Source organism: Schistocerca serialis, chromosome 6 (assembly GCF_023864345.2).
Source record: "Schistocerca serialis cubense isolate TAMUIC-IGC-003099 chromosome 6, iqSchSeri2.2, whole genome shotgun sequence".
Lineage (NCBI taxonomy): Eukaryota > Metazoa > Arthropoda > Insecta > Orthoptera > Acrididae > Schistocerca > Schistocerca serialis.
This window is the reverse complement of record NC_064643.1, coordinates 730865865-730890948: the sequence shown is the minus strand read 5'-3', so window position 1 is coordinate 730890948 and position 25084 is coordinate 730865865. Positions and strand designations below refer to the sequence as shown.

The 25084-nt window shown below is 38.7% G+C and overlaps 1 protein-coding gene across 1 annotated transcript in view; it reads right to left on the bottom strand.

Annotated features, from left to right (window-relative positions):
- The window catches only part of LOC126484520 (cleavage stimulation factor subunit 1), a 190634-nt gene that overhangs the window by 62998 nt on the left and 102552 nt on the right, over window positions 1-25084 (bottom strand). Inside the window, exon 6 of the mRNA XM_050108068.1 lies at window positions 7708-7871. Within this exon, the coding sequence (XP_049964025.1) occupies window positions 7708-7871 (164 nt within the window). The remainder of the gene's footprint in view (window positions 1-7707; window positions 7872-25084) is intronic.

Below are 25084 nucleotides of genomic sequence, written 5' to 3'. Positions count from 1 at the left end.
TATACAGGGTGAGTAACATAAGACATAACACATCTTTCATTTCGTTAATAGTTCCAACATCAAACCGAGTTTTTCGGCAGATTATAGTACATACTTTTGTTATTTGATAAAGTATCTTAACTCCTGCACCAATCAGTATGATTTTTTAGAGTGATATATTTTCTATACACCATCAAAAGTGCTTGAAAAGACAAGTTCAGTGACACAATGTTTATTAATTTTGAGGTTTTGCTTTGCAAAAGAATCTGAAAAAGATCCTAAAATTAAAAGGCAAGTTGACCTGCATCATCTGTTGCACTGAAAAGCTACATGTCACATAAAGCATTTCAACTGTTTACTTGTCTGCAAGGCAGAAGTAGCAAGAACTATGTCATCTACTGGAAGGTCATTTCTGCTTCACCATTCCTTGCATGCACATATGTACACCAATGAGGAGAAGTTATGCATGCTACTTTTACACAGTGAATGTCAAATAAATGCAGTTGAAACGGTATGGCAGTACAGGGATATTTATCCTGATCGTTACTGTCAATTGCGTCAGGCACCTGCACATGTTATTAGGTCACTAATGCATACAGGTAGTAGCTTCAACATCAAGCAGAGGACAAGGAAGAAGACTGCAACTGACAGCACATGAGCTGTCTTCCCAAGAGCTACTGAATCCACTTATGAAAAGTATATGGTTTCTTTAAATAACCCTACTTGCTTCAATATTTAGGCTGATACTGGAGTCAAGAGCATTATCCCTACAAAACATTATGTGTCCCTCAGTAAACTATCAGTTTCGGAAAACCTCGTTTTGATATCTGCAACCTTTTGTGAAATAAAAGGAGTGTTACATCTCTTCACACACACACACACACACACACACACACACACACACACACACACACACACAGTTAGTGAATACCTCGAAAAGTTCTTGACCAATTTACTTCAAATTTTTCCACATTATAAACATTCAGACTGACATTATTCATTTTTTAAACAATAATGTATAAGTTTTCTGTTAAAACTGACTGCGAGGAGAATGCTGTGCTGTGAAAATGTGTGGTTCTTTTTACTTTCTCACAGTTAGTTTTACCTATGATAGCAGCACATTTAAACCATTAGACAAATTGTTTCTCTCATATATATTATTTCCCTTCACAGATAATTTTAAATATAAATTGTATGCACAATAATTTGCTGTTTATTTTCATTCTCGCAGCCAGTATGTATAAGCTTTGTCACTATTTATAATATTGTCTGTCAGTCTAATTTCAATGGATTCGACACATTTGTATCTTATCGTATAATATTCAATGTCCCTCAATAAGGGAGTGCTCTGCCATTGCAAATTTATCAGACTGCAATCATCGTGCATGACAACGGTGCCCAATGCATGTCTTGTTAAAGGTACATATAGTTTGGCTAATATACATTTTCCCACACTGGCAAGGGATCTGGTAAATGTCAGACTTCCTCAATCCTACATCACTGGTTAGCAAACCAGGATGCTCTAATCTTGGCTGGTGGATGAAATACATTTCTGATGCTATTTCATTTTAAAATCTGTCCTATTTCTGAAGACACGCCACTTGCATATGGTAGGAAGGCCACTGATCTACATGCATTTTCTGCTGGTTCTGGCTGAGGTCCAACTCAAAGGCATGATGGATATGTTTGTCTGTGTAGTCATTCTGCTTGAACATGAGCACAGCGTGTTCCAGCTCCAGTGTCAAGCTTTCTGTGTATGAGACCTGATTCCTCTTTTCCAATGTTCACAGGACCCCTTACATTGCCACAGTGGATGACAACTCGTATGGCACACATGCATCATTTTCTGATAAACATTGTGTCCCACAGTCCCACTGGCCTTCCATTTAGATACAGAAGTTTTCTACCCCATTTGACCTCCACTGTGAAACTTAATGCTAGGATGAAACCAATTAAAATGATACAGGGTATGGTTTAGTGTGTCTATTCCATGACGGCACCCACAAAAACAAGATTAGCAGAAAGTGTTCTCACCTGAAGAGACTGCGGAAATATTGTGTCTAGATGATTCCATTATCCAGCTGCAGACCTGATGTGAATATAATCATTTAATACACCAGGAAAGTCTACATATGTCTCTGCTATCAACAGCGGGGATACTTTTCACAGCATGGGGGTGTCAAGTGCATCACTCCAGCATCCGCTCTCTCACAATATGAAGAAGATTGGAGGCTTAAACTGGTTCTCTCGATGACAGAAGTAGGCCAGCTAGGTGTTATGGAACTTCAGAAGTTTGAACAGAGGACAAGCAATAAAATATGACAGATTACAGTTCTTGACTTTAACATGGTCAGCCCCATTACAGCCTATTTATTGACACCTGCCCTGCAAGATATATTGTAGACGTATGGTAAGTGGCTTTACTCAGTGGAGCCCACTCTACAAGTGCCCCATGGTATTTGGCACAGGCTGTGGTACGTATATGAATGATGCACTGTTACTCAATCTGCATGACCATTACAACAATGACAATTCAACTGCTATCAACAGCGGGGATACTTTTCACAGCATGGGGGTGTCAAGTGCATCACTCCAGCATCCGCTCTCTCACAATATGAAGAAGATTGGAGGCTTAAACTGGTTCTCTCGATGACAGAAGTAGGCCAGCTAAGTGTTATGGAACTTCAGAAGTTTGAACAGAGGACAAGCAATAAAATATGACAGATTACAGTTCTTGACTTTAACATGGTCAGCCCCATTACAGCCTATTTATTGACACCTGCCCTGCAAGATATATTGTAGACGTATGGTAAGTGGCTTTACTCAGTGGAGCCCACTCTACAAGTGCCCCATGGTATTTGGCACAGGCTGTGGTACGTATATGAATGATGCACTGTTACTCAATCTGCATGACCATTACAACAATGACAATTCAACTGATGATTTTTGAAATATACACTCTCAAGATGGAATGTACATTTCTCTGTTAGTTTTAAGTTCAACCGATATTAAACATAATTTTATACCCTTAAAACCATATTGTCAATTGTTGGCAATTTTTCCATCCCCTGCATTCTTCAAACAATTAGTCCACGAGAAAAAATGAACTTGATTTATTTTCTAAGAAATTTAATGCAGTTTAATTTTGTATCGGGATTTGTGTTTGCTAGAGGCCATGATTCTTGAGTTATTCCTGGAAAACATGTGAAAGTTATCTTTAAATTCTTCCTCACACCCCATGCTCACCTCCACACCAGCTGGGAATTTTATTATGTTATTCATGGCACTCCCTCTTATCATTGTATAAAAATTTGTGGCTGCAAAAATTATTTCCTCTATTTTTGCTTTGTTGACTGGACTAAAGCTTCATTTATGTAATCATCAATTTTTTAAATGGAATACAGGTCTACTGTTCACAATTCCTGAAAATTTCTTTAATTTTTGGCAAAAATCCTGAGTTAGGGCACTTTAAATAACATGCTGCATTCCTGTACCAGATGGTCATATAAACTATCAGCTGGAAGGGCAAACATGAAATACCACTCTAAAACTCCCTGACTGTTAGGTCAACAATTTTTTCATTCAATGTGACACATTTTTCAGGATGGTATTTTTTTTCTTAATTTGAGTAGTGCACATACACTTAACTTTCAATCTGTCTCCATTTTGCTCTCCTTCACTTCAAGATACTGGCTCACTCTCAGTATAAATTAACATTCACTGAACCACTGGGGCAACATAATATACACGATCTGTTCAAAAAATTCCCAAACTTTGTCCACAAAATTTTTCTATGCTTACCTTTTACTTACTGTGCATAGTATCCATCAAAACACTCTCCTCCACAATTGATACGCCACTCCTAACACCATTTCCACATCCGGAAGCAGTCTTGGTACGCCTCTTGCTGGATGTCTGCAAATTTTCTTTTGTCTCATCTATCATTGCAAATCTTCATCTTTTCAATGGGGTTTTCAATGTTGGAATTTAAATAAATGTCTGCAGGGGCCAGGTCTGGAGAGTACGGAGGATGAGGCAACACAGAGATTTAGTTTTTAGTGCAATAGTCACGCACCAATAGGGATGCATGTGCGGGTGCGTTATTGTGTTGCAAGGCCCGCGAGTTGTCTCGCCACATTTCAGGCCATTTCCTTCTCACATTTTCTCTCAGGTGTTACAACACGTCCCAATAGTACCATCGATTAACAGTTTGTTGCTGTGGCATAAATTCATGATGACTAATCCATCAAAGCCAAAGAAAACTACCAGCATGGCTTTGACTTTTGACCTGACCTGATGAGCTTTTTATGGTCTTGGAGAATGTTTCTGGACCCGTGAACCTTAGTCTCAACATCATAACCATAGAGTCATGTCTCACCACCAGTCATGATTCTCTTAAGGACCATCTCGTTCTCATTTGCGTGATCCAAAAACTCTTCACAGACTGTGAGGCGAAGGTCTTCCTGGTCTTAACTCATGAGTCATGGGATGAACTTGGCGGCAACATGATGCATTCCAAGATGCTGTGTCAGGATTTCATGACGTAATCCAACTGAAATGTTACATTCCTCCACAATCTCTCGGACAATCAGTCTTCAATTGGCAAGCACTATTTCACTAATGTTCCTGACACAAGCATTATTGGTAGATATGGAAAGGCACCCTGACCAAGGGTCATCTTTAACTTCCATCCAGCCATTTGTAAACCATGTGCAGCATTTGTAACACCAAGTACAGCTTGAAAACTCATCGCCATTGAGTTTCTGCATCATTTGGTGCATCTGTGGTACAGGTTTTCTCGAGTTTCTTCCAAAATTTAACACAGAAGCGTTGCTCCTCTAACTCTGAACAGACCTTGTACAAACTCAGTTTTTTCACGCCAGCCAACATGATTTAATTACTCGTTCACTTATTCTTCTGGCTTTTCAGGTTTAATATATGATAAACCTACTTTTAATATCTCCATCTTGTCCCCAGCCTGTCCACTGATCTCCTCCCTGAAGTTTATAATGTAAGGTTTGTCCTGCAATTTGATCTTCACTGAGCACTGAGAAAGTTCTTTCCATTTGTTTTTACTCTAGGCAACTTTCTGTCATATTTCTGATATTTTCAATTGCCCAGTTCTTTCTTTCTCAGAGTACAACATTTTGCTCCATACAACAAGGTGTTAACTGCTACTACTTTATAAGGGACAATTCTCTTATGAAAACTATAATACATGAGACTTGATTGCTGGCTAGTGCTTATGCCCAAGAGAAAATGTCAGTACTGCCAGCAAACACAAATAAAAGTACATACACTATATGCACTTTGGGAACTAATAGATCTTTTTTCAGGGAGGAGAGAGGTTGGGGTTGTTGGGTTGTTTTAGGAAGAAGACCAGACAGCTAGGTCATCGGTCTCATCGGATTAGGGAAGGATGGGAAAGGAAGTCAGCCGTGCCCTTTCAAAGGAACCATCCCGGTATTTACCTGGAGCGATTTAGGGAAATCACGGAAAACCTAAATCAGGATGGCTGGATGCGAGATTGAACCGTCATCCTCCCGAATACGAGTCCAGGGAGGAGAGAAAGGGAAGGTTAAAATTGTAGTGTGGGTCACTCAAACCCTAGGATGAAATGGATCCATTTGCTCTGAAATAAAAGATAGACAAATATGAAAAAGGGGGGAGGGGAGGTAGAGGTATCAGGGAGAGTTAGAGGTCAAAGTAGTAAATTTCTTTTCATGGGAAATGACATAGAGGGAGGTACTAGCCGGTATCTAATACCTGCAGTGTCATTCTTTTTTGAGAGACTCTTGACATTGGCATACCTTAATACATCTACAAAATTACACAGAACTGATGCTGAAATAGACATGTGGCTCACTCACTGAGTCATCAAACGCAACAATTTTTACATTTCGTAAATTGCTTCTTCCTGGATTTACCATTAGTTAATCTTTTCATCAGTCTGAAATCTTCTAATCTCTATGCATGATGCAATTCCTCCTATTCACTGCATGTTCTCCAACTCTAAAATGTCCCTTCTCCAAAAGACAAGATGTTACAAACATACCGTATTTACTCGAATCTAAGCCGCACTCGAATCTAAGCCGCACTCGAATCTAAGCCGCACCTGAAAAATGAGACTCGAAATAAAGGAAAAAAAAAAAAAATCCCGAATCTAAGCCGCACCTGAAATTTGCGACTCGAAATTCAAGGGGAGAGAAAAGTTTTAGGCCGCACCTCCAAATCGAAACAACGTTGGTCCATTGTAATATGAGACACAATTTACGTCGAATGAATGACGATACAGCGACAGTAGTTTGGTTCCAGTCGTAAGCTTAGCAGTTAAGCTTTACCAGGTAGCCATTGCTATGCGTCAGGCGCTCCGTCCGTATTTATGCGAGTACCATTCCTTTTTCATGAGCTCTGTCTGGTTTGAATCGAATGCTTATTTTGCTTTGATCTGATAAGTGCCGTTTTCTTTGTTATAGGTGTTCACGTCATCCTAAGCTGAAAATGCATTACTGTACTGTCATGCATTGATTGTCGCATTCTGACAGTGCGTGTTTACGGCCTGTCGCCGCTCGCGGCACGGCTTGCTTTTGTGCGCGCTACCGCCGCTTACAATTAAAAAAAAAAAAAAAAAAAAAAAAAAAAAAAAAAAAAAAAAAAAAGAGAGAGGGGAATCGTCTCATTAGCGAAACAATGGCAAGAGACTGCTATTTGTTGTTACTTACACTGCTGCTTTCTTTGATAATGATCAACAAGAACCAAATAATAGATTGCGTATTTCAGAACATGTTCTGAACGAGAGTTCGGCGAAAATTTTTCTCCGTTTGAAAATCTTTGCGGCCGCTTCTGTAGTACATCAAATTCTGCACAGAAATTAGAGTCATCTTAGATTTAAAAATCTGGTCAGTTGCCATACTTCATTTCTGATTGTATCACATTAGGCATAAGAATAATACGAATATAAACATGACACGATACGTATATTCTTCCGCGTTTGCTGTTGTCTCACTCTAGTTTCGTAGTTTATTAGGCAGGATTTAAATGAGATAGCAGCAAACGCGAAAGAATACATGGCAAAATGTTTATGTTCGATCATTCTTATGGTGAAGAGAATACTGCATGTGATTCACATTTCATCAGGTTCCTATTAGCAACCAACTCTTCTCACTGGTAGGAAAAAATTCAGAACGTAGAGTTGGCCATATTGACAAACATCCTAAACAGTCTTGCCAGTCGGATTTTCGTAGTACATTGAAATTCTGCTACATTCGAAGATGAACAATACGGAATTTGTATTTACATCGTTGGATAATGTATGAGAATCGGGTGGTCGAAACTCGGGGCAGAGAAAAAAAAAAAAGCTCGTCTTCCACCTTTCTTTTTACTGACGCAGAGGTTTTGGCGAAAGTATTTATCTTTGTGCCTACAAAGCATACCTGTGTAGCGCTACATATATTCGACAGCAGAAGTTATAGTTGTAGCGGCACCTACCAACATTTTTCAGAACTTCCGCTTGCTTTGCACTCGATTCTAAGCCGCAGGCGGTTTTTTGGATTACAAAAATCGGAAAAAAGTGCGGCTTAGATTCGAGTAAATACGGTATTCAATCTCTTTCATATGCACTCAATATCCCCAATACAGGCACATCACTATGTCACAGATGCATCTAAAATTGCAAAATACAGAAGGTCAGCCAAGAAAATTTAAATAAATGATCAACCCATAACTAACCTGATTGATGTGACGCCAGATCCAGTATGTTGATGTGATGGCACTGAACACACAAAGCACTGTGATGTGTGGACATCATACAGACGAACAACTGGATGGTTTGTTCCAACCAGAATGAAGTCACCTGTTGGGTGAAATGAAAGGCACCGCACCTGCTCAGCATCCTGCAGAAAATATACCGACAATCATGAAATCAAGATTGGGAGAATACTTTGAAAATGTGGTTTCCAATTTATACTGATCTCTCCAACAAAATTAAAAGGTCCATTACATTGTTTGGAAGACAATCTAGGGCTTCAAAAATTGGCTTTAAACCACATACCATGCAAATGTGGTATGTCATATGTTAGATAGACTATAAGAATTGCTGAAAGAAAATGCAAAGAACACAAGTATTACACCCAAATAAAACAGCCAACTACATTACTTGCCATCAAACATTGCTTCATCTGTAAGCATGAAATGAAATTTGAAGATACGAGCAATGTGGTGCAGGTGAATCATTTCTGGGACAGTGTAATAAAGAAAGCAACTGAGATTAGAGTTGTACAAAATTTAATAAACAAAGACAGACATTTCAGCTTATATTAAGCTTGGGATCCGACACTTAGTTTCTCAAATCACACAGAAATACATTGCAGTGCTCTCTCTCTGCCAGCAGAGAAGTGCATATTAAGACATTTTATCGTAAAGAGATTGCCTTACTTACAACTTTTTGTAGTGCTTTGAGAACTGATGTACAATCCATAGAGTTTCAGCGTATGTGTAGAGATGAACAAGGTGTGTTTATTTATTATTCTGCGCTTTTAGTGACTGTGATGATTGTTAAGGACGAATGAAGAAATGAGATTAGATCTTTAAGTAATTCACATGTTGGACTTGCTAGAAGCAAGACATGTTCATAAATTATGTGGTTGTTAAACCAACACTATTTTAAATGTGTTTAATCGAGTTTAGTGCCAGACGAATCGGTTGACTTCCAAACATTTGAATATTTACGTGAGAAATGGTGAATTTGTTCTTCGTAGAAGTTGAAATAAACCACGACTAAACTAAAGTATTCTGGGAGTATCCACTAATTTCAAGAGTAGAGAGAGAGAGAGAGAGAGAGAGAGAGAGAGAGAGAGAGTCTGATAAATTCCCTTAACCAGCAGTATTCTTCGGAGAAGTAGTTTTTGGAGATTGACGTAGCCAGAAATCCGGAGAAGAAAAATGATGTGAGTGTGGTGTGAATTTTGCAATCCAACTTCACATCGATTCTTGTCACCTAAAGCGTTAGATTTTATTTACATTTTTGGTATAGCCTTCTGTTGGTTTTGAATTTCTGCTGATTAAGGCACAAGGAAGTACATGCAATGGTGGCATACAGTGTGTGCTGCTCACAGTTTGGCTACCAACGCAAGTTAACAACTGACAAAGACGAAAAAGAAAGTTGTTGACATTTCCTGTAAAAGTAAAATGATAATTTGGATACTCACTAAGCAGCGACAGGAGTGCACACACACACACACACACACACACATACACACACACACGCAATTATATACCAAAGTATGCTATGATGAACTCCAGTACATATTACATTCATTCTTACATGTTTTTGCACTATCAAAACTAAGGTCCCACACTCTGTTTCTTGAAACCTGTTTGTCCCTTGGACTTACTCCCAAAGGCCCAATATCGAAAGGCCCTGTTTCTGTATGTAACCCTACTCTACACCAGACTCTTTTACTGTTTCAAATACAGCAAAGGCCTTTATAAATGTCTGCTTGTGTCTGTGTATATGCGGATGGATATGTGTGTGTGTGCGAGTGTATACCTGTCCTTTTTTCCCCCTAAGGTAAATCCTTCCGCTCCCGGGATTGGAATGACTCCTTACCCTCTCCCTTAAAACCCACATCCTTTTGTCTTTCCCTCTCCTTCCCTCTTTCCTGAAGAAGCAACCGTTGGTTGCGAAAGCTTGAATTTTGTGTGTATGTTTGTGTTTGTTTGCATGTCTATCAACATGCCAGCGCTTTTGTTTGGTAAGTTACATCATCTTTGTTTTTAGACATATTTTTCCCATGTGGAATGTTTCCCTCTATTATATTCAAACGTACATACAGGTAAACAAAGTTATTAAAAGTATCATTGACTGGTTTTCTGCGAATGGTCTCACCCACAATTTTAGAAAGACAAAACATATTCAGTTCTGCACATCTAGAGGCACCACACTAATGATAATCCAATAATAAGTGTAACCCATGGTGAGGAAACAACAAATAGGGTGGAAACTTCAAAATTCTTGGGGGTCCATATTGATAAGAATTTAAATCGGGGAAATAAAATAAAAAAATTGGAACTCCTAAAACAACTTAGTTCAGCCACATTTGCGCTTAGAAACATTACATATCTTAGGAAGAGAGAAATGAGTAAGTTGGCATATTTTGAATACTTTCATTCAATGTCACATGGACTAATATTCTGCGGTAGCTCATCTTTTAGAAAGTAAATCTTCACTGTGCAAAAACGTGCTGTAACAGTAATATGTGGTGCTCATCCGTGATCATCTTGTGACATCTGTATATGGAGTTGGGCATTCTGACTACTGCTTCACAGTATATTTATTCCCTCATGAAGTTTGTTATGAATAATCCACAACAGTTCAACAAGAACAGTTAGGCACAAAATCACAATACCAGAAGGAAAAATGACATTCATTACTCCACATTAGGGTTGTCTTTAGCACAAAAAGGGGTGCACAATGCTGCAACAAAAATTTGATTACTTACCCAGTGATATAAAATCTGGTAACAAATTGAAAAAATTTTTTCCTGACAACTCATTCTATTCTGTATAAGAATTTCTATTATTCTAATGTGTAAAAAGTGGTGGGTAGGAAATACTAACTCAAATCTGTACATATTTTTTCTACATATATAAAAACTTATAAACGTTCATTTCAGCACTTTGTTCATACTTTAGGATAGTGAAATTTTTGGTGAACTGCAGACTTGTGTGTTGAAAGGCCATCAGCATTTCCTTCTTTCCAGCCACCATGGCTGAACAATCTCTAGTCACTGTTATGCAGCAGCTGATGGCTCAACAAGTGGAGAGTCAAAAGCATATGGAGGATCTCCGACTAGGGTACTGCTGCAGCACACTGTTGATGCTTCTCCATTCCTGCCATACAAGAACAATTCAGAAGACCTGGACCCATATGAAAAACAGCTAAGGCAGCACTTTACAGTATTTAAAGTAAAAGATGATGATACTGTTAAATCTCTTTTCTTATCATGGATTCCACCAAAAACTTACTGGTTACTGTGCAAGCTGGCCCCTCTGACAGAAACTGATAAACTGACTTTCAAAGCACTTTGCTCTTTATTGGGTGCTCACTACCAAAGACATTGCCATTTGATTTCTGCTTGCCCTGAGTTTTATCAATGTCGCAAGAAACTGAGTCAATCACATTGAATTCGGGGCAGTTGAACTCCAGGGGCTAAGACACCGGTGCAAGGTTTTCATGCCAACCACCACAGAATCTTATGCAGTGATCGTGATTAGAAACACGATCATCGGCACCCAACAAAGAATTTCAGGTGAAGGCTTTAAATTTCTTCCTTTAGACAGTGTCTTGAAAGGAGGATATAAAGATGAACATCAATAAAAGCAAAAAGAGGATAATGGAATGTAGTTGAATTAAATCGGGTGATGCTGAGGGAATTAGATTAGGAAATGAGACACTTAAATTAGTAAAGGAGTTTTGCTATTTGGGGAGCAAAATAACTGATGATGGTCAAAGTAGAGAAGATATAAAATGTAGACTGGCAATGGCAAGGAAACTGTTTCTGAAGAATAGAAATTTGTTAACATCTAGTATAGATTTAAGTGTCAGGAAGTCGTTTCTGAAAGTATTTGTGTGGAGTGTAGCCATGTATGGAAGTGAAACACGGATGATAAATAGTTTGCATGAGAAGAGAATAGAAGTTTTTGAAATGTGGTGCTTCAGAAGAATGCTGAGGATTAGATGGGTAGATCACATAACTAATGAGGAGGTATTGAACAGAACTGGGGAGAAGAGGAGTTTGTGGCACAACTTGACTAGAAAGAAGGGATCAGTTGATATGGCATATTCTGAAGCATCAAGGGAATAGCAATTTAGTATTGGAGGGCAGCACAGAGGGTAAAAATCGTAGAGGGAGACCAAGAGATGAATACACTAAGCAGATTCAGAAGGATGTAGGTTGCAGTAGGTACTGGGAGATGAAGAGGCTTGCACAGGATGGAGTAGCATGGAGAGCTGCATCAAACCAGTCTCAGGACTGAAGACCACAACAACAACAACAACAAAAACAACTTTAGACAAGGTGTTGTGTTTAGCACAGTCCTATGAAGTCCCACGACCGGTGGGCTGCCACTCACATTCATGGACATACATTGCCACAGTAAACAGTGAGTACAGAAACATTGAAAATCTGACAGGCAGCGATGACACTGGGACAATACACAAACAACAGCATGCACATTCCTCCATGTGTAAACAAAGGGTCTCACATCACTCAATTGTGACAGCTTATCCATCCCGCCTGGACTGTTTTTCAGAAGCATGCTAGAGGTGACTGTCTATTCTGGTGGGTGTGTTGCACTAAATGCACAAGACAGTGACACCTCATATCTGTCTGTCGGATGGCCATTCCCATTTCACAATCGCAAGATCAAATAGACATTACTGTTATATGTTCCAGACCATCCATTTGTAATGGATCTTGGAGATGTGTTATTTTTTACCGGATTTGTCGATACCAAATTGTAAATGTTTTCTTATATTTTTTGTCAGAATTTTTTATTATAATTTGCCTTATTATATGTTAATTTACTTATATTTTTGAGAGTGAAAGCATATTGATTACTATTAGTAAATGTGTCGAAGAATATCAAAGAGACTGATTACAAGTGGAAGCTTGTGTGTTGTGTAAAATGTCTTTGACTGTACTCAGTCGGCAGTTAACTCTTGGTGTGTGTTGACGGTAGAACAATGTGCAGGTCGCCGTCATAAATAATTTTGAATTATGTTACTATTTTTTTATATAAACTATAAGGAGAAACTACATTAGAAGAAATGGTATTTGGAGCACCAAAAATGAGGCAAACACATTGAACCAGGTCATTTCTGCAGCCGACAAAGATGCATTGCGGAATCATACTTCCACTAGACAACTGAAGCCAAGACCAATATCGCCTTGTAAACATCTAATGGAAAAGGTACTGCCACGAAATATGCCAAATTTAAGTAAATAAAAAATAGTGAGCATATTTCAACTTTGTGTCTCAGCCGGGATACCATATTTCACATTCATAAAAGATCCTATGATAAAGTACTCATTTCACTATGGGTGATTGGCAAAACAGTAAATTTTCAAGTCGATATAGGTCCTGCCACAAATATCATCAATTTTCAAACATTTTTACAATTAGGGACAAGCAGGCTAACTCCATCAATCTGATGGTTGGTTAGTTATAACAAGCAAAGTATTCCATTGAAAGGTCAATTTAGCATGGAAGCCATTTACAAAAACGTGACAAGGGAAACAACTTTCTTAGTTGTACATCATGATGATACCAAGAATCTTTTCAGTCTGGACGCATTTGCAACTTCTGTATTTTCCATCAATGAACAGTCTCCAAGAATGCTCCTTATCAACAACTGGATGTGCTCTGCACTGAGTTACCCAACATTTTTTCTTTTGGACTGGGAAAAGAGAAGAATTTTGAAGCTCACATTTTGCCGTAACCTATGGTATTGGCCTCAATTTTTCGATTTTATTGCCCCCAGTCAGTTCCACTGGTACTTTGTGGTCAGGTCAAGGATGAATTAAGACAGGTCGCAAAGTTTGAATGTGATAGAACCTACCTCACTGAGTCAGTGGGCAATTTCTTGAGCTATTGTCAGGAAACCATCCAACAAACTCAGACTTTGTGGGGACTCTAAGGTCATGGTGAATGTTAACACTTTCAACACTGCTCTCTTTACACCCGGCACTTGGCTGTGAACTGGCATATTTAATGGATGTTTGAAATTAGATTGCAAAGAACAGAATAATGATACGAATATGGTTCTTGCATTGTTTAAAAGGAAAAAGTAAGAGCATTACATGAATGTGAGTTTATTTTACAATATAAAATACAAATGGGTGTTATAATTAAAAAAAAAAAGAAAACACAGAAATATAGTGGATAAAAAAGTTTTACATGATCTCTCTCTTGAGTAATTCCATTATTACAGTATCTAAATTTAAAACAAAATATCACTGGACTGTCTCACTGCAGGCACCTGTAAACTAGAGTATTTTAATAATTCAGATGTAGTTAGCTTTTCTGTGAAAATCCTGGAAACACTGTGGGACGCAAACTCCAACGCCACAGTCCTTGCACCACCATCTACTTTCCTTCCTGATGCTCCTACCCATCTCTTTCTTCCCCCTGTCTGAACATACTTTGCAATACCTAGTAGTATTCACCTTGTTTGTAGTGGGTGGGACCTTCTCTGGAAAGTGCCTTGCAAATGTCCTCTCAATTTGTGAGGATGAAGCGGCTTGTTGCTGAAAAATATTTCCGTCCTTCTCAGCCAATTTCTTCCCCACTCTGTGAATAAAGTCCACTAGGGATACATTCTTCCTAGTGTTCTCTTTATATAAAATAAAGCTGTTGACAGTTGACACGATAAACAAGTGGAAAAACAGCTTTTACCACCACCTCAAAGTTTTTCGGGCAAACGGATAATAGCTGGAGAACTGATCTGCTCTGTCAACCCCAGCTTTATTCTTATTGTAATCAATAATAACATCTGGTTGTACTATTTGTGCTATTCCACCTTTGGTCCTAACTTGAAAACTAGTGCTGGTAGACTTATGCTTTGTGGAAAGACAAAAAACATCTCGTTTTGACTTCCACTTCACTGCCAAGAGATGTGTTTCCTTCGAAAAACTATTTATTTTTTTTTTTTTATTGTCTTCTGAATATTCGTCGCAAATCTTTCCTGTTTTTCATTACATTTCCCACTCCAAGAGGTTTATTTTCTCACAACATGTCCAAAAGAGATGGATTGGTGTAGTACCTATCCATATAAATGCAATGTCCTTTGCCAAAGTACTGTGTACACAACCTCTTTACAAGGCCCTGGATACTATTGTCAACACTGCCTGCAGAACCTGTATATACATCACAGTTTAGCATATAAGCAGTTGATGAATCACAGAGAGCATACAAGTTTATTCCATATTTATTGGGTTTGTTTTTCATGTATACTCTGAAGCTTGTTCTACCACGAAAGGGACACATTGCCTCACCTATTGTCAGATTCATGCCTGGACGAAACTAATTTTGCTTTCATTCACAAAGAAATCAAACAAAGGCCTCACTTTGTGAAGTGGTTCGTGCTTTTCTTCACCTCTGCTAATGAACGTAGCATTGTCATTGAAGTGTAACACCGACAATGTAGCGGAAAATCGATAGCAACTCAACAATTTACTCGCACATTCTGTCTGCGGAAACTGGCCTGTTGACCAATAATCACTGATTTTCGGCAATTTGATGACGCACATATGCAAAATAATACTAAGAGACCAGTAAATCTCTTTCAGTTTTACTGCAGACCACTTATGCCAAATACAGTTTATTTTCTGGCTACCTTTGCATTTCATTGTCGTAATAACGTTACCAGCGTACAGATTCATTTCACTTTTGATGAGCCAAAAAAGGTCGTCTTCAAAGAAATAACTAAAATATCGAAGCTCCTCAGTGGCATCTGAAAAATGCTATGCTACGCTGACTACTTCCTGGCAATCCGGCAGTGCTGGCTGATCGTCTAGTTCCGACCAATCTTGCTCTTTGTGCTCAGTGAGCCACACACGACCAGGTACCACAGGTGGTGACTGATGGTCTATACCATTGTCTGCATAGAAAAAGAATAATGCTAATATTGGTACTAAAAGGTAGTAAATGCAAGTGAAGTAATGAACATTACTCACAATACAAAATGCGGTACCGTAATGAACTCTTCACTTTATGAAAAATTGAGACATATACATACCTGAATCATCACTTGTACTTTCGTCTGGAGAGTACGAATCCTCTTTGTCAGAATTGTCAATTTCAGATCCTGCATCTCCATAAAGAATATCTAAGATCTTTGCCTCCGTCAACTCGTTGCACGATATTTTCACGATCGTAAACACCTGTGAATGAACTGCAGGTAACTTTGTCTTTGCAGTGCTCACAGCCGCTCCCAGGATGAGATAGCCGATAAGTGCTCGCCTCTTGCGGAAGAAGAATGAAATACCTCCAAATTAGCTGACGAAACTGCTTCGGAGACGCGCTACACGCGTTTACGGAGCCAAATAAAGGCTCGCCCGTACGGTATACGGGCGCCGTCGTCAACGTCAGGGCGGCCGCACCCATATGGTGTACGGGCACCGTGCTGTAAGTGTTAAAGCCGAAGTGGGCATGTACCCCTTTCCAAAGCCTGAGAAACTATACACTAAGCTAGCTGGGCAGGTGGACACTTTCTCCAAAACTGACCTCGCCATGATGTACTTACAGTTCCCTTCAATGCATGTTCATAGAGGATTTTAGTGAACACACTACATGGTTATAAAAATATAAGTGAACAGCTCCCCATCAGACTTCACTCCACCACTCAATACCATGGTAAAGAACCAGTGAAACATCACCTGTAGTGACCATGACAAGACCCAGAACAAATACGGCTGTAAATATATAAAATTTACGAAGAGCAACAACAGTGACCATAGATTTGAAATTTTAGAGAGAATTGGTGAATTTTGAGTATGCAGATTCATGAGAGATGATATCTGTTGTCAATAGTAATGAAGATCAACAGCTAAAATGCATAAATCAATTGCTAGCACTGTGAAACAAGAATTTCGCAGCGGTTAAGGTAGTTGATAAACAATTATTAAATCTTTTGAGTACAATTATGATGGAGAAGAAATTAACTAGTCCACGAGTTGGAAGATTCAGCTTCAACTAAGGAGGGCTTCGATTGTAATAATCCCAAGGCAAGTAACCCACAGCAGTCGCAGATCACAACTAAGTCATGTCAATCTACAGGGGCAGCACTTTTGTTGGCACAGCATGACCTACCACATAGATCCAGCTTCTCATCAGCATCCACTCGCACCAAGATTCTTGCGAGCTGCATATAATCCAGGTTGATTAGTTTCCAAAAAGTTTTTTGTGTTGTTATTTGTGTTTTGCAGTAAACTTCAAGTGGTTTCACAATCAAGGGTCACGTGTGTGCTATGGCGGTGTAGATTCCCTTGTTGCAATATTATGCTGAGACCAACTAAACGTGTGTTATTGTATATGCTGTATGTCTGTGGTCACAAGAAAAATGACTGCAGACATTTCTCCCTGGCTCAGGACGTTTAGTGAGCAGCTGACTAATAATATCAAAGTTGTGCCAGAGACTGAAATAAAATACAAGAAATGATTAAATCGTTTGTAGATACAACTTATTCTAACGCAGAAACAGATAGAACAGAAAGGGAACTACAGGAAATTTGGGACAACTTAAACAAAACTAAGGAAGTATATTTTGAGGAAATATTTATGAATCCGTTGGAGTCTACCAAAGTATACCACACTCAGAAATCCAGCTTTGGAAGGTACTTAAACTGTAACAATGCTGATGAGGATTTAACACTTCAGCACAGTCTGTATCAGGGAAGTCGGATCTGGGTGAATATACCAAAGTGTATCATAGTTTTTATTGCTATTTTGAGAAGTACTTGAACACGAATATGTATTTGAATGGAGCACTATTAGATGAAAGTAAACAATTATGCAATTTATTCTGTGTGGAACCAGTAAGATTTACTATTACTGTATGCTGCATAATTTTAGACACACTACTTTATGTGGCTATTTGGTGCTGAATAGCAATAAAGGTGCTATCAGTGAATGAGTCAAAAGTCTAGGTTTAAGACATGTCTATTGCCCAAATCCCAGATTGCCCATACTCTGGAGAGGCTTTGGTTATTTTATGCTGAAGACACCATAGTGCATGTCTGATGTGATGTGCCTCTTGAAAACCAGTATATGAACTGGAAGCAGTTTTAGTTTATGATGCTGGTTAAGATTTTACAAGTTTATTTTCTTATTCTTATTTACTTATCTGAGGCAATGAAAATAGCTATACAGTTATTTGTTTATTGATGGAGAAAAATATTAGTGTTAAGATGAATTTAGAGGCAGTGTACAATGCACGTTAATTCATATAATTACTAGACTTGGATTCAATTTTTAATGATAATTTATTATACAAAACGAAGTTTTTCTAGTTTGTAGGCCACCTTACGTTAAGGATGCTTACATCATTATTGGTTACATAAATGGAAGTACATGTTATTTTGACCTAATTTTAAACTGAATGACATAGTGCTAGTGAAAGTCTTTCGCCACAGCTCACAATTAAAGAAAGAAAAGTGCAAGTTTTCCATTATTATGAAAGACCATATGAAATTATATAGATGCCACAACCAAAGACTGTTTCCTTAGTAGACCTAGACCCTTTTAATGGACAAGAAAACAATCTCTATAATACAGGCTCGTCACAATTAATGTCACCTCCCTTTACACTAACATCCCTAATGCCCTTGGCCTTGCCGCTATTAAACACTTCCTTTCCCAATGCCTAACTTACACCTCCTTCCTAGTCACCATGACCAATGATATTCTCACCCACAATTAATAAACATCACTACAACTAAACAATGGAAAATCCAGGATGGGATATGGCCTTGGCAGCCAGAAGTTGTGATAATGTGTGTGTGAGTTGCATTTGCATGAGTATGTGTGTTTATGTTGCCTATTCTGATGAAGGCCTGTTTGGTTGAAAGCTTTGTTTGACGGTCTTTTTATTGTACCTACCTGCAACTCGGCATCTCCACTATATGGTGAGTAACAATTATCCTTACAACTAACATAGTTTTACATGGGTATAGGAAACACAATAAAAAATAACAAACATTAGACAGCAAATAGCCTGCAGAACCTAGAGGAGTTCTTGCAAGGAATTGAAGTGGTGAGAAGAGAGATGAATTCAGGGCACACATCTACCTTTTATACGTTTCCTGAAGTCCATACACCCAACCACCCGGGACGCCCCACTGTGGCCAGTTACTGTGCCCTCACTGAAAGAATCTCCGCTCTAGTAGATCAACACCTTCAGCCTATTACCCACAACCTACCCTCCTACATAAAAAATACCAACCATTTCCCCCACTGACTCTCCGCAGTTCTTGTTCCTTTACCACATGGTACACTGCTCATCACAATTAATGTCACCTCCCTTTACACTAACATCCCTAATGCCCTTGGCCTTGCCGCTATTAAACACTTCCTTTCCCAATGCCTAACTTACACCTCCTTCCTAGTCACCATGACCAATGATATTCTCACCCACAATTAATATTGTCACCCACAATTACCTACAGCAAATCCACAGCACAGCAATGAGTATCCGCATGACACCATCTTATGCTAATCAATTCATGGGCCATATAGAACAATCCTCCCTAACCTCCCAGAATCCCAAACCCCCACCTGATTCAGATTCATTGACATAATTTTTTATCTGGACCGAGGGTGAGGAAATACTAACCACACCTCTCCAGAACCTCAACATTTTCTCCTCCGTTCACTTCATCTGGTCTTCCTCAACGCAACAACCTTCCTTGAAGTGGACATCCAACTCAAAGATGGCTTACATTAGTACACCCTTATGAAACCTACCAACCACCAACAGTACCTCTCCTTCAACAGCTGCCACCAATTCCTTATCAAGAAGCCTCTTGAATACAGCCTAGCCACCTGCAGTTGACGGGGAGCCCCTCTCCAAACATATCAAGGGTCTCAATGAGGCCTTCACAGACCAAAATTATCCCCCTGACACCATGACTCAGTACCACCCAGGACTGGAGCAACTGAGTCACATCCAATATCCTTCTCATCACTCCCACAGTGGCATTCTGTTGCCCATTAAACCTCCACAACATCCTTATCCACCCTTAATACATCCCAGTCCCCAATCCCTTGCCTCATGGCTCTCATCCCTGCAGTAGACCAAGATCCAAGGTCTGTCTCATACATCCTTCCACCACCACCCACTCAACAAGCTGTCTGTCTGCACAAATTGCTACCAACAACCTGTCGCCAAAAGCTAGATGGACCAACCCGTTGCTCAAGGTACTGCACAACACAATGTGCTTCACTTGAAAGATTGCTTTACAGCTTGGGCCATCTGAATCCTTCCCACCAACATCAACTTCTCTGAACTACGCACGTGGGAGCTTTCCCTGCAGTCTATCCTGCATTTCTGTAACCCCATCTGGCCTCAACCTTTGCTAGTCCTTGTCCTCCACCTACCTATCCCCTTCCTGCTCCCACTCCAGCATGACTCAGCCTTCCATACCATCAATACACCCACTAGTCCTTTACCTCTTCAATATCTCTCCTCCCCTCCCCCAAACCTCCTGACTGCATTCAGCAACCCTACCCTGCCCCCACAACATCCCTGTAAGCTCCCACAAGCTTCACACATTCTCATACCTCAAACTACTATCCCTCCCCCCTCCTACCCATGCCACCTTCTTGCCCCCACCACCAGATTGCTGCTCCTACAACACACACAGTAACAATTCAGTCCAGCTGCAATGCACAGACACAGTGGACGCGAGCACGCGCGCGAATCGTTCATATTTCATCTAATTGAGTCTATCTATTCCAGAATTCAAACAATGGAAGCTCCAGGATGAAATAACACCAGTAGTATGAAAAGATAGCTTGTCGCTCACCATATAGAAGAGACATTGAGTTGTATTCTGGCACAACAAAAAGACTGCTGTACATTTTAGCTTTCAGTCCAAAGGCCTTCTTCTGAAGTAGAAAGCATGCACGTGCACACACACACACACACACACACACACACACACACACGTGTGTGTGTGTGTGTGTGTGTGTGTGTGTGTGTGTGTGTGTGTGTGTGTGGGTGGGTGGGTGGGTGGGTAGGTGTGTGTGTGTGTGGGTGGGTGCACGTGCATGCTTTCTACTTCGGAAGAAGGCCTTTGGACCGAAAGCTAAAATGTACAGCAGTCTTTTTGTTGTGCCAGAATACAACTCAATGTCTCTTCTATATGGTGAGCAACAAGCTATCTTTTCATACTACTGGTGTTATTTCATCCTGGAGCTTCCATTGTTTGAATTCTGGAATAGATAGACTCAATTAGATGAAATATGAACAATTCGGCTAAATGGCTACTGGACTATAGGTCCAAGTAATGAGTAGTGCACATGAGAAAACCACAAATGTCAATAAAAAATGTATAATGATCATTATGGATAATAATATTTTTTATCTGAGATCCTATGTCCATAGTAGAGGTCATTACCTGGTAGAAATGTTACGAAACTTAATCAAAGTGAAATATATATGTATGACTGATGGTTTACAATCTATTGTGGACCATTCCACAGTCCACAAATATGAACACACATATTAATTAAAAGTGGGATACACTTACATCTGTAATTTTACATTAAAGAGTCAAATGATGTTAATGTTTGTATTGAGAAGGTTAGAACAAGTTTGAACTTTAAATACTTGTTGTTTGGTTAGCATTTCACAGTAGTTACGACATGACGACATCATTCACCTAAGGGCAAAAATCTGTAGTGTTACTGATCACTCTGATGAAGTGACGTGTTGAACAAGCATTTTTCGAACTAACGAATGATGATCTCCACTATAAAGAGTTTATTTTCATAATGTATTATATCATCTACTGTCTAGATGTAAGTTTTATTTATGCATATGTATCATGGGATGGATGGAGTGTATATACAAGTGGAAATAATGATAAAAATTATACCATGTTCGTGGTACCTGTAGGTCAGACAGTTTATTCTGTGTCATCGTTTCCTGCCTTGGTGTGCGCCATAGAGGAAGAGAGGCTGTGACAATGTCTTTGACTTCACAGGGACAAGAGAAAACTTGTTGTATAAATACATTCAAATGAGATCTATTTAATACGACAGAATGTTTTTAGACTTTATCCTTATCAATATTTCTGCCATGTTCTGTACAATGTAACAACTATAATTTAAGGTCATTGTAATCAGAGTACAACAAACAAGTTAGTTAGTTAGTTGGTTCCATGTTCCACTGATCAATCGCATGGTACGGTAACCCTTAAATGGCACAAAATGCATATACTATATTTATAGATTTATTTATTCCTATTCCCGAATTTATCTATGGTACAGAAGGAGTTGTCACGCTAATACTGCTGTCTGTCAGACATTTTATTTCCTCTGGTAATTTGTCGAAAATTTTTATAGCAGCATATTTTACCCCTTTCTGTGCCAAAGATAGTTTGAGTAAAGGATAGTGCAAGTCTTTCTTTTTTCTGGTATTATAATCATGAAAGTCATTGTTGTTTTTAAACTGGTCCATGTTGTTGAGAACAAATTTAATTAGTGAGTAAATGTACTGTGAGGCTGTTGTAAGAATTCCCAATCTTTTACAAAGATACCTACAAGATGTGAGGCTATGAACCCCACACATTTTCGAACCACTTTCTTTTGAGCAGTGAATACTTTTGTCTAAATGTTGAGTTACCCCAAAATATTATTCAGTATGACATCAGAGAGTGAAAGTATGCAAAGTATGTTAGCTTACTAATTTCTATATCCTCAAAATTGACAATTATTCTGGTTGCAAAAGTTGCTAAACCTAGTCACTTTAGAAGATCCAAAATATGAATTTTCCAATTAAGATTCTCATCTATGTGTACACCCAAAAACTTAGTATGCTCTACCCTGTCTACTGACTTCTGTTGTGTTATATTTATTGAAGGAACTGTACTTTTTGCTGCAGAAAATTGGATGTATTGTGTTTTTTCAAAGTTTAGAGCAAGCCCATTTGCAGAAAACCAATTAATAGCTTTTTCAAAGACCTTATTTGTATCATTTTCAATTGGAGTTTCTTTTACTGGATGCTTGTATCATCATTAAACAGTGTCATTTTAGCTTCCTGTTTCAGATAGGAAGGGAGGTCGTTCACATATATCAAGAACAGAAGGGGACCCATGATTGAACCCTGTGGAACACCTAATGTAATATCACCCCAGTTGGATGAAGTAGCAAACTTATTTAAATCACCTGGCCCAAATAAGGAAACTTTTTGCTTCCTGTTCTGTAGGTACGAATTAAACCACTCATATGCTATTCCATTTGTACCATAGAATTGTAATTTCTGTAACATAATGTCATGGTTCACACAGTAAAATGCTTTGGACAAGTCACAGAAAATTCCTATTGGTGAAATTTTACTGTTTAAAGACTCTATTATGTGGACAGTGAAATTGTATATTGCTGTCTCAGTGGAACAGCATTTTTGAAATCCGAACTGTTATTTACTAAGTATTCCATTACTGTTGAGATGGCTAACCGCTCTTGAGTACATTACTTTCTCAAAGATTTTTGAAAATGCTGTAAGCAAGGATACTGGCTGATAATTATTGACATCTGTGGTGTCCCCCTTTTTGTAGAGCGGCCTGACAATAGCATATTTTAACTTCTCTGGGAAAATACCTTGAGTTAATGATGCATTAGATATGTGACTCAAAACATCAGCTATAATTGCTCCACATCGTTTGAATATCTTATTAGATATGTAATCTACTCCAACAGAACATTTATTTTTCAAAGATTTAATAATTTTACTTATTTCACAAGAGGTTGTTAGGTGAAACTTAATCTGACTAAATTTTTTCAAAACAGACTCTTCCATGTACTGCCTGGATTTTTCTTTTGAACTGTTCCCACCAATTTTTTCTCCTACACTTAAGAAATGGTTGTTAAATATGTTAGCTACTTGTGTACGTACTGTTGGTTAGGATGGTCTCATTCTCCTTAATAGTAATACTACCTACCCCAGAGGTTACTTTTCCTGTCTCCCTTCTAACAACATTCCACATTGATTTGATTTTATTGCTGGAGTTGTTAATTTCTTCTCTAACATACTTATTTCTTGATTTCCTTACAACTTTTCTCAGTATGTTACAATAATTTTTATAGTGTAAAACTACTTCTGGATCTTTGCTAGTTCTTGCTGTCTCACAAAGTTTTCTTTTTCTTTCTGAAGACACTTTAATACCTGTAGCAATCCAAAGTTTCTTTGAAAAGTGTGTGGTGTTACATTTAGTAATTTTCTTTGGGAAACAATGTTCAAAAAGGGATATAAATTTATCAAGAAATATGTTGTATTTATCATTATGATTTGGATCATTATATACATCTCCCCAATTAACATTTCTTAATCTTTCTTTGAAGTGCTCTATAGATACCGAGTTGAGCGACATTACACTTTTACTTAATGGCTTCCAAACTGTACATCCTGTGGGGTTTTGTAAGTTAATCAGTTGTGCATCATGGTACAACAATCCATTTACCACAGGAAAAGCATGTGTTTGTTTTACATCCTCTTTCTGTACAAATACATTATCTATTAGCGTGCTACTGCCTTGAGCTATACGTGTAGGGAAATTGATCATGATTCTAAGTTATATGTTGTTAATAACACTTCTAGTTCACTTTTCCGATCAGAATTGCTTACAAAGTTTACATTGAAATCACCACAGATTAATAACTTCTTCTTTTTATCTGACAATGTGAATGAGCAGCTTCGCCTTTATTTGGAGAGTTGAATGCTGGATATGTACTCTTAACTTTCAACAGTAAGTCCATAAATTCGAGAAAATAAGTTTGATTTGAAGAAGTTGGCGAATGTGCTAAAATAGTATGGTGAGCAGTCTTAACTCCAGATCAGGCTTCACTTTGCCACCTGATACCACAGTAAAGAACCAGTGGAACACCACATCAACAACCTAATTCTCTTTGGCATTGCTATGGGCTGGGACACCATCTGATTCTTATCGACTGCATGGTCCTCATAAACACAGACCACATTGGATCATGTGTAATGATTCCAACACCAGTCTGACATCAGATTCTACAGTTGCTGCATCAGGGACATTGGGGCACTTCCAGAACCAAAATGCTCGGCCAGCACTATGTTTGCTGGACAGGCATCGAGCTGGAAGTAGAGAGCGTAGTCCGTCAATGTAACAGATTTGTGGAACAGCAGGTGGCCCCATCTCAGGTTTATTTACCACGGCCAGCACCCACCAAACCATGGGAAAAATGCACCTCGATTTTGCAGGCCTGTTCCTGAATACCACGTGACTCATCATCACAGACACTCTTTCCTGATTCTCATACATTGTTAACTGTCATAAAATCATTGTGAGATATA